The sequence below is a fragment of the Melanerpes formicivorus genome, unplaced genomic scaffold, assembly GCF_026170545.1.
Source record: "Melanerpes formicivorus ecotype bairdi unplaced genomic scaffold, bMelFor1.0.p_v2 SCAF_4, whole genome shotgun sequence".
Lineage (NCBI taxonomy): Eukaryota > Metazoa > Chordata > Aves > Piciformes > Picidae > Melanerpes > Melanerpes formicivorus.
Window position 1 is genome coordinate 7,855,244 of NW_027142356.1, and position 13,380 is coordinate 7,868,623.

At 47.9% G+C, this 13,380-nt stretch overlaps 1 protein-coding gene across 1 annotated transcript in view; it reads left to right on the plus strand.

Annotated features, from left to right (window-relative positions):
• Positions 1 to 5,961: 5,961 nt before the first annotated feature.
• The window catches only part of TET2 (tet methylcytosine dioxygenase 2), a 74,068-nt gene continuing 66,649 nt past the window's right edge, over positions 5,962 to 13,380 (plus strand). Inside the window, exon 1 of the mRNA XM_068136856.1 lies at positions 5,962 to 6,103. Within this exon, the coding sequence (XP_067992957.1) occupies positions 6,074 to 6,103 (30 nt within the window). The 5' untranslated portion in view covers positions 5,962 to 6,073. The remainder of the gene's footprint in view (positions 6,104 to 13,380) is intronic.

Consider the following 13,380-nt stretch of genomic DNA (forward strand, 5'->3'; position numbering starts at 1 on the left):
AAAGTGCTCACAGCTCAAGGGTTATCACAGAATATTAATTCCTCCAACAATCAGAGAGTCAATGGCTGCTGCCATGCAGTGTTGCTCCAGCCTGGAAAGGCAGTGAGAGATGCACGCTGTCATGTATGGAGCCCAATACTTGTGGTTGATGGCACCAGGCAGGAGCACTCCTGGTCTCACACCATTGTTTTGACAACACTGTGGAGGGCTAACAGCACAGCTCTGTGCTGGCCATGGCTTTCCTCCCCAGAACTGGACTGAGAGTTGTGGTAGGGTTTTGAGACTCCTGGTGGCTTCCTAACATACTTGGCATCACAGCTCACCGTGCTTTGCTATGGCAGGCATTCACCTGTGGGAGGGCACTCAGCTATGGCAACAAGGCTGATTGAGCAAAGCTAGTCAACTTCTCTGCTCCTGGAGGAAGATATTCTGGGGAAGGGCTCCCACACACTCTGCCCTTGTCACCCTGCATATGTTGGTCTGTGTTACTGGGTTGATTCATTTGCTTTTTCCACTTTGCTGCCCTCTCAAAGGGAGGAAATCTGGAACTGGAGATGACTGAGGGATGCCAGTGGGCTGGGTAGCAGTTGGATGAGCAAAGCAGGGAGAGCTGACATTGGTCTTGAACGTCACCAACTCATCTGTGTCCAGGATCTATACACACTGCTGAGAGCCCTTTCTTTGCAGGTCTTTTTATGGAAGATTGTTCCTGGAAGTTGACACAGTGAAGTGCCACTCTTCAGGAGAAAACAGAGACCAGATCTCCATCCCTCAGCGCACGCCTTCTGCTACAGTCCCTTAAGAAGAGTCTCCACTTCCCTTGCATGAAGGATTTGTGATTTTATTCCCACAGTCATGAAAAGCAAGCCTGGGGCACTAATAGGACAAGTTATGCCTTCAGACTTGCCGAGGGTCTTCACCTCTCCTTAAGCCACCTCTACCCTCTTCCCCAGACAGGGGCTTCCCTGCCCTAGGACTTGCATCCCAGTCAGGGTCCTGAGGGGAGGCACTGGCAACAGATGCCCAGATCCAGGCTTTTCAGCCACAAATATCCAATAAATCCAAGTCTACAGTCACCTCCAGAGCTACAAACACCACAGAGCAGCATAAAGACCTCTACAACTGTTGGCAAAAAGCCAAGGGCTGAAAAGTTGAACCACCTGCAACTTTTCTGCATCACTGATAGACACACACCTCCCACCACCAGAACAATGGTGCTGGGCAGATAACACACTTCAGCTTTGATGTCCCAGTAGGCATCCCAGTCATTGGGCATCTTGCTCTCTGAACTCCATTGAGCTACAACATTTCCTTTGCACCATCTCATCTGCCTGGTCCTGAAAAAGCCCCATCCTGTTCAGGGAAGGAATGCCAAGAAATAACAAACAGTGACCTTTGCTGCATTCAGGGGAAAAAGAAAGCAGTGTCCTGTTGTGTTGAAGTCCTGGGCCACCTCCAACCCCCCACTGCTCACTAGCACAGCTGCAGCCCCAGCCTCAGTTCAAACCCTGACCACAGGGATAAACGGGTGTCTTGGGACCTGAAAAAGCCCTGCTGAATATGTAAACCAAAGCAAAACGATGGCTCACTGAACTGTTGCTGTTGCCTTGCCCAGCAGTGGAACACCTTGTCGCTGTAGGGCTTCTGGTGGATGCTGCTCTAACACAGATGTGGCCCCATTAAGAAATCTGTGTCTTTTGGTGGAAGACAGAGATAAACACCTACACAGAGAAATTACACTGGACATTTTCTGTAGGCCTATCATGCCACAGCTGACAATCCTCTAGACTCCTGGGGTTTATTGAGGAGGTGAAATAGGCTACCTGGTGAAGCTGTTTCCCCTGACCTCATGTGGCTGTTCACACTCTATCACAGGGTGGAGAAAACAGGAATTAAATTAAACAAACAAACAAAAAAAAAAAAAAAAAAAAGGAAGCTTGGTAGAAACAGCTCTGAACTCCTTCTTGCACAGAAATTTCAAGTCAGAGTTGAATTTGGGCCAGCAAATCTACATGTAGGGGGTAGTTAATATAAGCCACCTTATTCTTCAATGCCAAGTAAAGGATGAAAAATTCTCTTCACTGTACATCTTTCTGAATGCTTCATGCAAGGGTTTGAGGGGGCCAAGTACATTATACTCCTTTGGATAGTCAGAGTCAGGTTTGCTCGTTGCAGCTTTAGAGTTAGGAAGAAATTCTGACCGTGGCTTGTGCCCTGGCCATCCGTCAGGCCCTCTAGCAGAGGGGTAAGGCCCACGCTCTTTCAAACCGTTGATCTAATTGTGTGCAATTACACATTGTACACACAAACGCTCTCATTACCAGCTGAAGGGATGCTTTTCACCTGACGTTTTGCCAATGGAACATTAGCCTCACTGCAGTGCCTGTTGGGGAAACAAATGCCGCTCCGGCCGTGACCCAGAGTGACCCCACACCCCAGGTTCCTGTCCTGCAGGGGCACCGTGTGACAATGAAGCCTCTGGGCTCTACTGCTATTAACCCTCAGCTCAGAAAGTGAGACTGAAGCAGATGATTCTGTTCCCATCAGATCTTGAAAGAAGCAAAAGCTGCTATTGACAAGGATACACACTGCTGGTCTAAGAGAGGTAGGATTCTCGATGCATTTAATCACTTGCAATGTCCCTCTGTTTTGTTTTTATTTTCTTTGCTTATAGATACAAAAACCACCTGAGAAGAAAAATGGTGGGGCTGGGATAGCCCCAGAAACAGCTTCAAAATACCTCTTGAGATAAGTGCGTTTTAGTGCATTCCCAATGAATCTGCATATCTCTTCCTCACAGCAGATACTTCTTGAAAATTGCATGCAGCTTCAGGCTGGGAACAGCATGACAGAGAAGTAAAAGGTTGTGTTTTTCCACAAGTCTTTAAGGGTGAGAGGGCATGGGTTAAGTCTCTCATGGCTATGGTCAAGCTCAGGCATTTTTTCTCCCCACTCAATAGGTAGAGATACGGCAAAGTAAAATGTGACATATTTTCTCATTCATTAAATACCTGGAAGCTGAAAGAACTATGTCAAGAGAGAAATTAGATCTATGTCCTGCTCATTAGGCTGCTGACAGATACCAAGAAACTCTCATTGAGCTGAATTTGACAGAGGCATGCATAACAGAAAGCCCTTGGTTTGGAAGCCAAAAGATCTTGTGGTCTGTCAAAACGTGGCAGAACTACAGGAGGGCACAGGGTCAATTGGGAGGCTTGTAGGTCAAGATAGCTGAGCACAGCTTAGCCAAGCAGGGGAGGCTCCTGTAATGTGCCTTCTGCTCTGGAGGGAGGACAGTACTGCTGGCTCAGCAGGACTGCTCCTGGGTTTATTGCGGCTGATGATTACAACAGACTGTCATTAGGGCAGTAAAGTTAAAAAAAAAAAAAAAAAAAGAGAGAGAGAGAAAGAAAAGAATAGAGCAGTGAACCACACCTATGACAGGAAGCATTTCAAAAATGCACACCTCTCACATTCATATGTGCAGGTCAGATATGCATGCCTTGTCTCTTTCTTATCTTCTTCTGAAGATAAGAAGAATATAATCCCAGCTCAGTGTAAAAACTCCTGCTTGTGGCTTTGAGGTTGATGTTGGGTTTTTTTAACTCCTTTCTTTTTAAATTTTACCCAGCCAGCCAGGTTTGCTGCTGCTTGCTTGTGCAATGAAAAAAAAAAAAAGAGGGCTGTGGTGCTGCTGAAACCAGGAGCCCATGTGGCATGATCCCGCTAAAGCTGGCCACATTTTTTTTCCAGGTTTGTAGGGCACACTGGTATGGGAGGGATCTGAGCCATGCAAAGGAGGGTCCAGCACATCCAGTGCAGCCAGGGAGAGGCCTGGCTGAAGCCTGTGAATATTCTGCCCTGTTTAGGCAGAAGAAGACAGTGCAGGGGATTGAGGTGTCTCTGCAAGTGCTGTGAGAGCAGCTCAGGGTGGAGACACCACTTTGCACCTGCTAAGGGGTTGAGCACACTGGTTGCAGGTAATGTCGGACAGATGTGCCACACCAGGGGAAGAAGCAACCAAAGGCTTTAATGAATACACACACTTAGAAGAATTTGAGATACTAATTAAAGCCTGATGGAAATCAAGCACTTGCTGTGAAAGCACAAAAAAAATGGTTAAAATGGAGACAGACCTTGGTTATTCTTTGTGCCATTTACTCTTCCAAGAAGAGGGTGAGTCCATTTACACAGGTTTAGGCTGCATGAGACATTGCTGAAGCCAGTTTTGGGGAAGTAAATGCAAAGACCTTCGTCTAGAAAACCCCTGTATTACCCTACAGGAGAGGGCCAGCCAGGCCAGCACCCTTCCAACAGCTGAGGGGAGTAAGTTGCCTGGCACTGGCATTGGCATGGGTACAGGAGTGACACTGCTGTCAGTGCAGAACTCTTCTAGCAAGCTTTTATCTCCAGGCTGCTGCTGAAATGTTTGGCAGAAATTAAAGCAAACACAGAACCCAGAGAATAACCTGTGATGTGAAAAACTAATTACTCAGTGATGACCTGAACTTCCTAGAAATGACTCTAATCTACACTGAGTGCACCAGATTTGGCATCTTACTGAAGCCCTTTCTCAGCAGCCTGCCTGCCCTGGGCATGGGACAGCCGGGGATGCACAGCGCCTACAAGACCCCTTCTGTACACATCTGCTCACGGGAGAAGATCTGTCCGGGAAGCTAATGCTCGCCTAAAACCCTGCTGTCCTAGCCCCGCAATACCTCCCGGTCAGGCTGGAGTAGTTTTGGCTGCGGGGACCAGGGGAGGCCACCGGGTTAGACTGGCCCTCAGGACTCGGGGACAGGGTTTCGGCGGAATGAAAGCCCAGCGCCGGCTCCTGCTGAGGTCTGGTTTGCGTATTCTGACTTCTGCTCCCTCCAGTCTGTCGGCTGGCAGGGCTCCGGCTTTCCTGGCGGCCAGCAGCGCGGCAGCGTTCGGAGGGGACAGCGGCAACCTGTCACCCGTTGGCGGGGGCTGGCGGGCCGGGAAGGCACCGGACCCCGCTCCCGGGGCCGAGGCCGGCAGCCAGAGCTCTTGCTGCAGCTCCAGCTGTTGCGGATACGGAGCAGCTTCTGCGAAGAGCAATAAAAGCCGAGTTTGAGAGTGGTATAGACGGTCCCGCTCGATAGGGATGAATGAGGATTCTCTCACCCACCCGAAGGGACTTTCAGCCCCGCGAGGTGTCTCTCACCTACTCGAAGAGTGTCTTACCCACCCGAGGACGTACTCACGCGCCCGAGGGGTCCCTTACGGACCAGAGCAGCTGCGGGGCTAGAGCTTTGCAGACTGGTGGGAGCGGGCGCTCCCGGGCCCTGTGATAAGTTAGACCGCTCTGAGCAATCCCCGCTCACCCGCGGGCGAGCACTCACTGTCGGGGAAACCTGGGGAAATTTTTGCCTTGACTTGTATTTTAATCTTTTGGCTTTTGTTTTACGTTGCCAGCCAGCTACCGAGCGGCGTCACCGTACCCCCAGCCGCAGCCAGAGGAAAAAAAGCCCGAGGGAACAGTCGCAGCTCCCGCCCCGCAGGGACGGCAGATGGGCTCCCGCGGCCGTGGGAAAGAGACACCAGCCGCCGGGGACGGGGAGTGAGGGGGATGCAGGAGCACGGGGGAGTCGCCGGCCGGCCGGTGGGGGCTGTCGCTGGCGGGCGGTGCCCCGCAGACTCACCAGCTCCGCGCAGTGCGGAGTACGAAACGGAGGGGGGTAAGTGGGGAAAAGGGGAGAGGGAGCCCCCATAAACGTCAAAAGCGGCAGCAGTAGTGGGAAAAAAACAAACCATGCGGGGCGGCGGCCGCGGATCTAGTGACGGGACCAGTGACGGGGCCGGTGACGGGGGCGCCCCCGCACACGCCGCTGGTGCTGCACGGGGGCGCCCGGCGCCCCGCGGGGGTGGGCTCGGCGCGCGGGGTGGGGGCTGCGCGCGCGGGGCGGTGCGGCTCGCGGGGCGGGCGCCGACGTCAGGGCGCCGCGTGCATATTGATGCGGGGGCCCGGCCGCTTTCGTCAAGGAGCAGAAGGAAGCAAGATGGCGGCCCTGTAGGAGAGGGGAGCGCGGCGCCCGGCTGTGCGTGCTGGATGTCGGCAAGGCTGAGGGACGCGGCAGAGGTCAGAACGGGCTCCCCGCAACGACCGCTTTCCCCTCGACTTCCCCCGGGGGTGTCGCGGGGCCGCGCCGCGCTGACGGGTGTCGCTGGGGGGTGGGCGCCGCCGCGGAACCCCCAACATGGCTGACTGACAGAGGCGGCAGGGGGGTCGCCGCGGAGTCCCCTCCGCATGGGGACGGCTACCAACTTTGCCTCGACGCCCGTCCTCGCGCCTTTGTCTGCGCGTTGGCCGCGGGGAGAACGGGGACGGCAGCGGGAGGCATCCCGCTGAGTTTGAGCCCCGCCGGCCGGCGACTCCCCGCCGAGGGACTACCCCGCTGCCCCTTCCTCTGCGCCCCGCGGGGACCGGCCTCCCAGCCCCCCGACTCCGCATTGCCGGGCTGTCCCCGCGCAGAGCCCCGCGGAGCGCGGCCGCGGGGGCCGGGGCGGCGGCGGACCCCGGCTTTGTGCCGCTCCCCGGCCCCGGGCGGACACAAAGGCAGGCGCAGCCCTGGGGAAAGGAGGAGAGAGGAGGGCGGCTTGCGGAGTTTGGAGAGGACAGTGTGGGAGGGAAATGAAACCCGGTCCTGGGGGCGATGGAGAAGTGTGTGCGGGTTGAGAAGGGGGGCTCATTGCGAGGCCTTTCTTTTTCTGTGCAATCTACACGCACGTTTTGTCCGCCTTGCTGAATGCTGCCGTCGGGGCCACTTGCACAATGTAGCCACGGCAAGAAAAAAGAAATTAGTTTCTCGCGCACGTTTCCCTAAAATGCCGCTTTCGGCGAGGTCAGACTTGTTCCCCACCAGATGACAGACAAGAGCAACAACCGTACCACGTTTGTAAGCCGGACGCGGCACCGTGTGCCTGCATCGTGGCACTGATGGGTGTTCAATCGGCCCCTCGGACACGAGCAGTCTTTTTCCTTGCCCTGCTGCTGAAAGGAGGCTTTCCGGCTCGCGGTTAGAGTCTTGGAAATTTAGCAGAGCCTTTTCCACTAAGTGATTTTCCTTTTCAGAGAGGGAGGTGAAGGGAGAAGTGATGCGGTCTAGCGTGCTTTCATTGAAATGTTGCAACCAGAGATCTCATCACAAGACTTGTTTTCTGTGACGAGCGGCAGGCTCTGAGCAGGGATCGGCAGCTCCCAGTATCAGTTCAGCCTTTATTTGTTTTTCATTTTTGATTCTTTTTTGAATGTGAAGTTTAAGAGTTTCTGAGATGAGGAGATACTTTCGCTAGTGAAAGCAGGTCAGTGGGTGTTGTTTGCCGGCTAATGAGGCCATTCTATTTGCGTGTTAATGGCAGGTTGACTTAGTACAGCAGGGGGTGAGCGTAGTAACACGTATATTCACTTGTGTATCTGCATGTGTATTTCACTACGGCGCTTTCTCGGGAGGTTGTAAAGTGCAAAATAGGACACGGTTGCTGAAGATATTCACCGGGGAGATGTTGGTGGTTAAGAGTCAAGTATAAACTTGTGTTAGAGGGGAAACTGACTGAATAGGAGGTGGCAAAACCAACACCGTGATACATGCGGTGTCCGTTTAAGAAATGCGCTCGGCATGGTAAGCTGTAAATCATTTCTTCTCTTACCTTTTGGGAGTTAGGCAGATTTCCTTAAGTAGTGTGTGATGAACATATCGGTTCCTTTTACCAGTAGCACGTTTCTTTGAGCCTTTAGGGCTGCTTGCCTCTCAACTGCCGTTACATTTCCCAAAACTTTCATTGTTGAAGTGGGGGTCTATTTCGTTTTCTGGTCACCTCACAATTAATTTCTTGCATTCCTCCAAGTACAGGTAAGCCTATGTAGTTTCCATATAGATTATAATGTGTATATTGTTGCTTTAGCAACAGTAGGTCTGTGATTAGCAACAAAGGTCTGTGATTAACAATGGTCAGGTAAGTTTTTAATACTACCATACAGAAACACTGCCTCTTTCAGCTCTTTTTTTCAAACATGTGGCACTTTAGTTGTTGCTGTTCTTTGACACTGTAGTTTTCAGTTGCCTCAAATAAAACTGGATATAAACACTGATACTATTTTACTGCATCTGTATTAAGGCAGTTTGCATATTTGCTTTCTTGTTCTCAAATTATATTCTTGCCATTGTATTTAAGTCTGTTGTGTCTTGAAAAACATTGGTGAATCTCCTGAGTCAAGAACTTTAGGTCTACCCTATCTGTTGCTGTTAACTCTTTCGAAGAATGTACACATATTGGATTTTATCCTGCAGAAAGCCAGCAATTTGGAACTAATGTAAATAAATCACTGTCGGGCAATATTTTGTCTCTCTTCCTCTGTGTCATGGAAACCATAGTGAGAGCCTTGCCAGTGAAGTTAGAAAACATTTAAATCTAGCAACCAGGATGTAGGGAGGAGGGGCAAAAAGTGAGGGCAAAAGCTTGAAAAATAACAGAGCTTAGATGGTGGGACTAAACTGCTGCTTACATGAAGTGACTCAAAAGTCATCTCGCAGTGGAAACAGTTGTTTCATTTTGGGAAGCTACATCAAAACTTCGTTAATGCATCCAGGGAACCTCAGAAAGTGGGGTTTTTCATACTGCCCATTTCAGGACTAATTATTAACAAATCTTCAAAAGAAGTAAAGTGGAATGGGAGACACAGGCTCCCGAATTTGCCAAACTATCACTGTTTGTAGTAAGGCTTTTAACGAGGACTTTGGCATTGTGCTGATTCCTGGCTTTTAGCCAGGGAAACTAGTATTGTTTTGATACAGTGCGCATGGTCCTAGACTTTGGCATGTCAGCATTGCTTAAAGAACACGAAACGTGCCCACTGAGGCGTTATTATGACGAACTGATTTCCAAGGTCTCTTGTTGGCACCAGTGCTGCATTGGGTAACAGAAATAGGAGGTTGTAAATGTTTTGGTTTCTACATACAGAATCAGGAGACCCTGTAGTTTTTGCTGGAGCAGCAACTTAATCTGCCAGAGTTGGAAGGGACTGTTCCCTTTTGCCCCGAGCACTTTAGATGCTGCTGGGACTACATCTCCCATACGGTTCCTTTAAATACTAGCAACAGCCAGACAGCCCTAAAGAAACAAACAAAACCCAAGCACAACCCCCTCACCGTTCTGGAACAAACCTGCTGCTCAAGTGTTGAAAACCACGAAAACGAAAATCCCTGTTTGGGATTACAGGGAGTACTTCACTTCCAAATTCATTGCATGGGCAGTGCTATTCTCAGAGTATGCCTAAGCAGTGACTTTAAATCCCTTGCTCTGTTTCATTATGGGTAGAAAATGCATCTCATGTTTCTACAGAAGCCAAATAAGGTCACTTTTAAAAAGTTGTCCATTTTTCAAGGTGGAATTTCAGATGAGCTGTTAAATTTGGCTTGTCAGAGCAAGTGACCCTTCTGCTTCTCTCACTTGACTGCCATACAGTAGCTCTAAGCATGGTAGCAGCATCTGTAAGCCAGCTTCACAACTGGACCCCAAGAGTGGTAGAACAAAGTTGCCAAGTTTCAAGTAGAGTTGGTGGTTATCTTGGAAACTGTGCTGAAGAACACAACCACGAAAGATTTAATAATAATATATTATAAATAATACATACCGTATTTATTTAGTCCAGCTCTCTGATTGCTGTTAAGGCAGTCAGCCAGCAGCAGTAAGTGTTGTGACATCATTTTGAAAGGCAATGTGCTGGTTCTGAAATGGAGTTTGATGTACTATGATTCATTATTTAAAAAAAATAAAAAAAAAAGAAAAAAAAGCTGTAGTCTGAGCAGAGATAAAGCATATGACTGCATCATGGCTGCAAGCCAGAAAGGGAATTATATGAATCAATCACACTTGTAGCATTATTCCAATCCCATACCCCATAAGGCAGTGAGTACCTTCTTACTCATTCAAGGATCTTCTGCAGGGGGAAAAAAAAAAGAAAAAAAGCCTTTTGAACACTGAACAAGTAACTAGTAACAAGTTGCTATGATTCTGGTTGTTACACTTCAGATCCTCACTGCCTGCATGTTCAATTTGCATAGCTCATCCTTGTATCCTGGATAATAAAATATTACCAATGGAAAGTACCATGAGTAATCACTGCCTCAGTCACCCATTGAGAAGTACTCACTTCTGCCTTCCCTTAGGGTAGCCAAGACTCTCTCAAATTTTTCTGTTCACCCATTTCTCCAAGGAATTGCTCAGTGGGTGAAGACAGAAGCGGTGGGATTAAGGAATAAAATTCTGAAGCTTACCATCAGATGGACTAATCCCAAGGACATCTGACGACTGACTGCAAAAAGTTGTTTGGATTAAAATACTGGGAATGTGCCTTGCATTAAGCAGCAGGGAGTAATAGAAGGAAGGTAGAGAAAAACAAGGTTTGAGAAATGGAAAGAACAGTTAGCTGTTCATCCTGTGTATCTCACATTGATCTTAAAATTGAGAAAACCAAAAAAATCTGCCCTGCCTTAGTAAGAGGATAAGAAAGAGTGTTCTACTAGCTGTTCATAGGACAGGATTTTAAATCTGGGGACAATGTAAAGAAAACTGCTGTACTTTGAAAAACACTGTAACACTTAAAAGCCATAAAGATTTAAATTCCTGTCTATCTTTTCAAGGAGGCTTGGTCAGCTTTGTCAGACACTTCCCAGAAAGCTGAATCATTTTAGCAACCTGAACAAAACTTAGGCTGTCCTTCAAAACCAGAATTTTCTGTGGAGCTGTGGGCTCCAAGTTGGAGTGGTGTTACTTTGTAGCGTACATATGGCAAGAAGCCCCAGTAGGATTATTCTTACAAATAAATAAAGGCTTGCAGTATTGAGGCTTCACATTGACCTAATTCTTGGTGTGTGGGTTGGTTTTTTTCCCTATGGGAAAAGAGGGGGAAAACCCAACAACGGCAGTGTTTCTATTGCAGTGTGAAAAGGAGTAAGTTTGTTCTATGCCCACATTAGGCAGGAAAGGAAAATTCAGCATTGTGATCCTAATCAAGTACAGTATATCTTTTAAGACCATTTTGAAGAAGTGAGAAGGTGAGTGGCTAAGATAACCAGGAACAGCTAAAGAACCAAATACCCCTTGGGAGTGTCTTCCAAGGGGACAAGGCAGTAGCCTCAGAACTTTCTGAATCATTACTATATCCAATTCATACAACGTGAAATATCTTCATGTGCTCTACCGTGTTACCTCTAACCTCAAATACATCCTGCGTGGGTTCCCGGCATAGGAATATTGGTTTCAGCAGGTATATGCATGGGGGAGGAGAAGTTTCCAGGTTTAAGCTGATTTTTTTTCCAGATGTATAATGAAGATAACGGCTTCTGCATTTTTCACCCCACATGAGCTGACCTATCCTGAAACTTGCATTTCAATGACTAAAATTTAAACAGCTTCCCTGCTTAATTGCCTTTCCAATAACGCATAAACAGTCCAAGCTTTGTCTTCCAGTGTCCTGGCATGAGCTGCTTTATGTCACATCACACTGGAAAAGGCTTTGGCTGCGCTGCAGTAATACCCTGCTTACCAAGTGTTTAGATCTTTAGGTCAGGAGGATGACTCTCCATGTGGTTGCACGCACGTGGTTAGAGTGTTTACAAACATTGTCCCAGCATCCTCAGCAGCTGCCTTGACGCAGACAGCTAGGACAGAGTTCTAGGAATGTCCCCGGTCCTAACGGGTGGCGGAGGGGAAAAGGCATAAAAACCATAGAGTTTTAAGAAAACATATTGTAGTTCGGGGTTTGGCTGAGCTTTCTGTGTCTGTGCTGCATTCCTTTGTCAGATGCTGCCGTTTTTTACCCCCACTTGAACGCAATATGCGCTGTGTCAATGCGTTTGCCTGGAACGGACCGGCCCCAAGTATGAGATAGGAGTTAAGGGAATTGTTGCAATGGTTTCAAATTATTTCTTTGCCGCCCTCCCCTTAAAAAAATAGAAAAGGAATTCAATCCCCAAAAGCTTTCATGACAAAGCAGCTCTTTGCAATACAAGAATCCCACTGTAAATGGTTATATACTTTTTTCCTTAATTAGGCATGAGTCACTGCCTCTTAGAATACTAGAACAATTCCCTTTTTAAAGAACAGAAAAGAAATCATGAGTCCTACTAACTTTATAAGTAAAATCAAATAGCTGCAAGTCTTTATTAGTTAATGAGACATGTTGACACAATGAGGTGTTGCTATTACGAAAGCTAATACCACTGCAAGGCAAGGTTTGGATCTCCATTAGAGATGAGAAGGTTGGTGGAGGTTTCTGTATTTGCTCAACCAAATGAATAATACCCCCAGTGTGGGGGGGGAGGGGTGAGGTGGGGAAAAAAAAAAAAAAAAAAAGAAGGGGGAAAAGTGCTGGTAATTATTAGGGTTGTCTTGCCAAGATGATTTCAGGAAGCACTGATGACAATATATTGTAGCTGGTCAGAAGCACCTATCTAACACTGTGTTTCATGCCCTCCCCTGTGGACCTAAACCAAAGCTGTCTGAAAAGTTCTGGTCTCTGGAGACACTTGAAACCTACGCTGTGCATGCACTCTGAGACCTTACTAAAAGAGGTTCTGCTCCTCATCCAGAGACTTTCTTTCCCAGACACACAGATATTTTTCAGAATGTGCTGTAGTTTTGCAGCAAACGTTTGTGATGGTGTGCAAAGCACATCACTTGCTTTACAAAACGAACCCTAAGAACTGATTTTCCTCATAGGGAGAAAGCAGTTGGCACAAATATCTCTTGCGTATGCTGAATTTGTCTAGATGTGTTGTGGTATTCACCATCATACAAGGCCAGTCCACAGATCTTGTTATACACATGAATTCTGCTATGAGTGGTATGTTCACACTGGTTGTTTCCATATTATGTTAATGTTGGTTACCATTACTGTATTTTTGTTGGTCTCTTTCTCACCTGTCTTCTTATTTGCAAGACACAATTATCTGGGTCACATGCAGAACCTGCTTGTGTTTCACTAGGCTTTTCACTTCCTTTTGTTTTCTTTTCTGACTTCTTTTTGACCCCCAGCTCCCAATTCTCTTGCAGCAGCTGGTAGCAAGCAAGAATAAAGCATGTATGAGAGAATATGACAAAGATATTTCCAAATCTGTGCCGAGTATTTCTTCCTTCTCTTGCCACTTTTAGTGCTGTTAGAGTGATCAAAGGGTAGACATTAACCCTGTGCCTGATGCTGACACTTTTGCCCCCAACTTCAGTGTCCTTTAACAACTCTCCATATTTGTCCCTTAGCACGAGACAACTGTTCATGCAGCACTCACCCCCATTTCATGCGTCTGATACATTTTTCATCTTTGTCTAATCTGTTTGTTCTTCCAGTGCTACTTCACT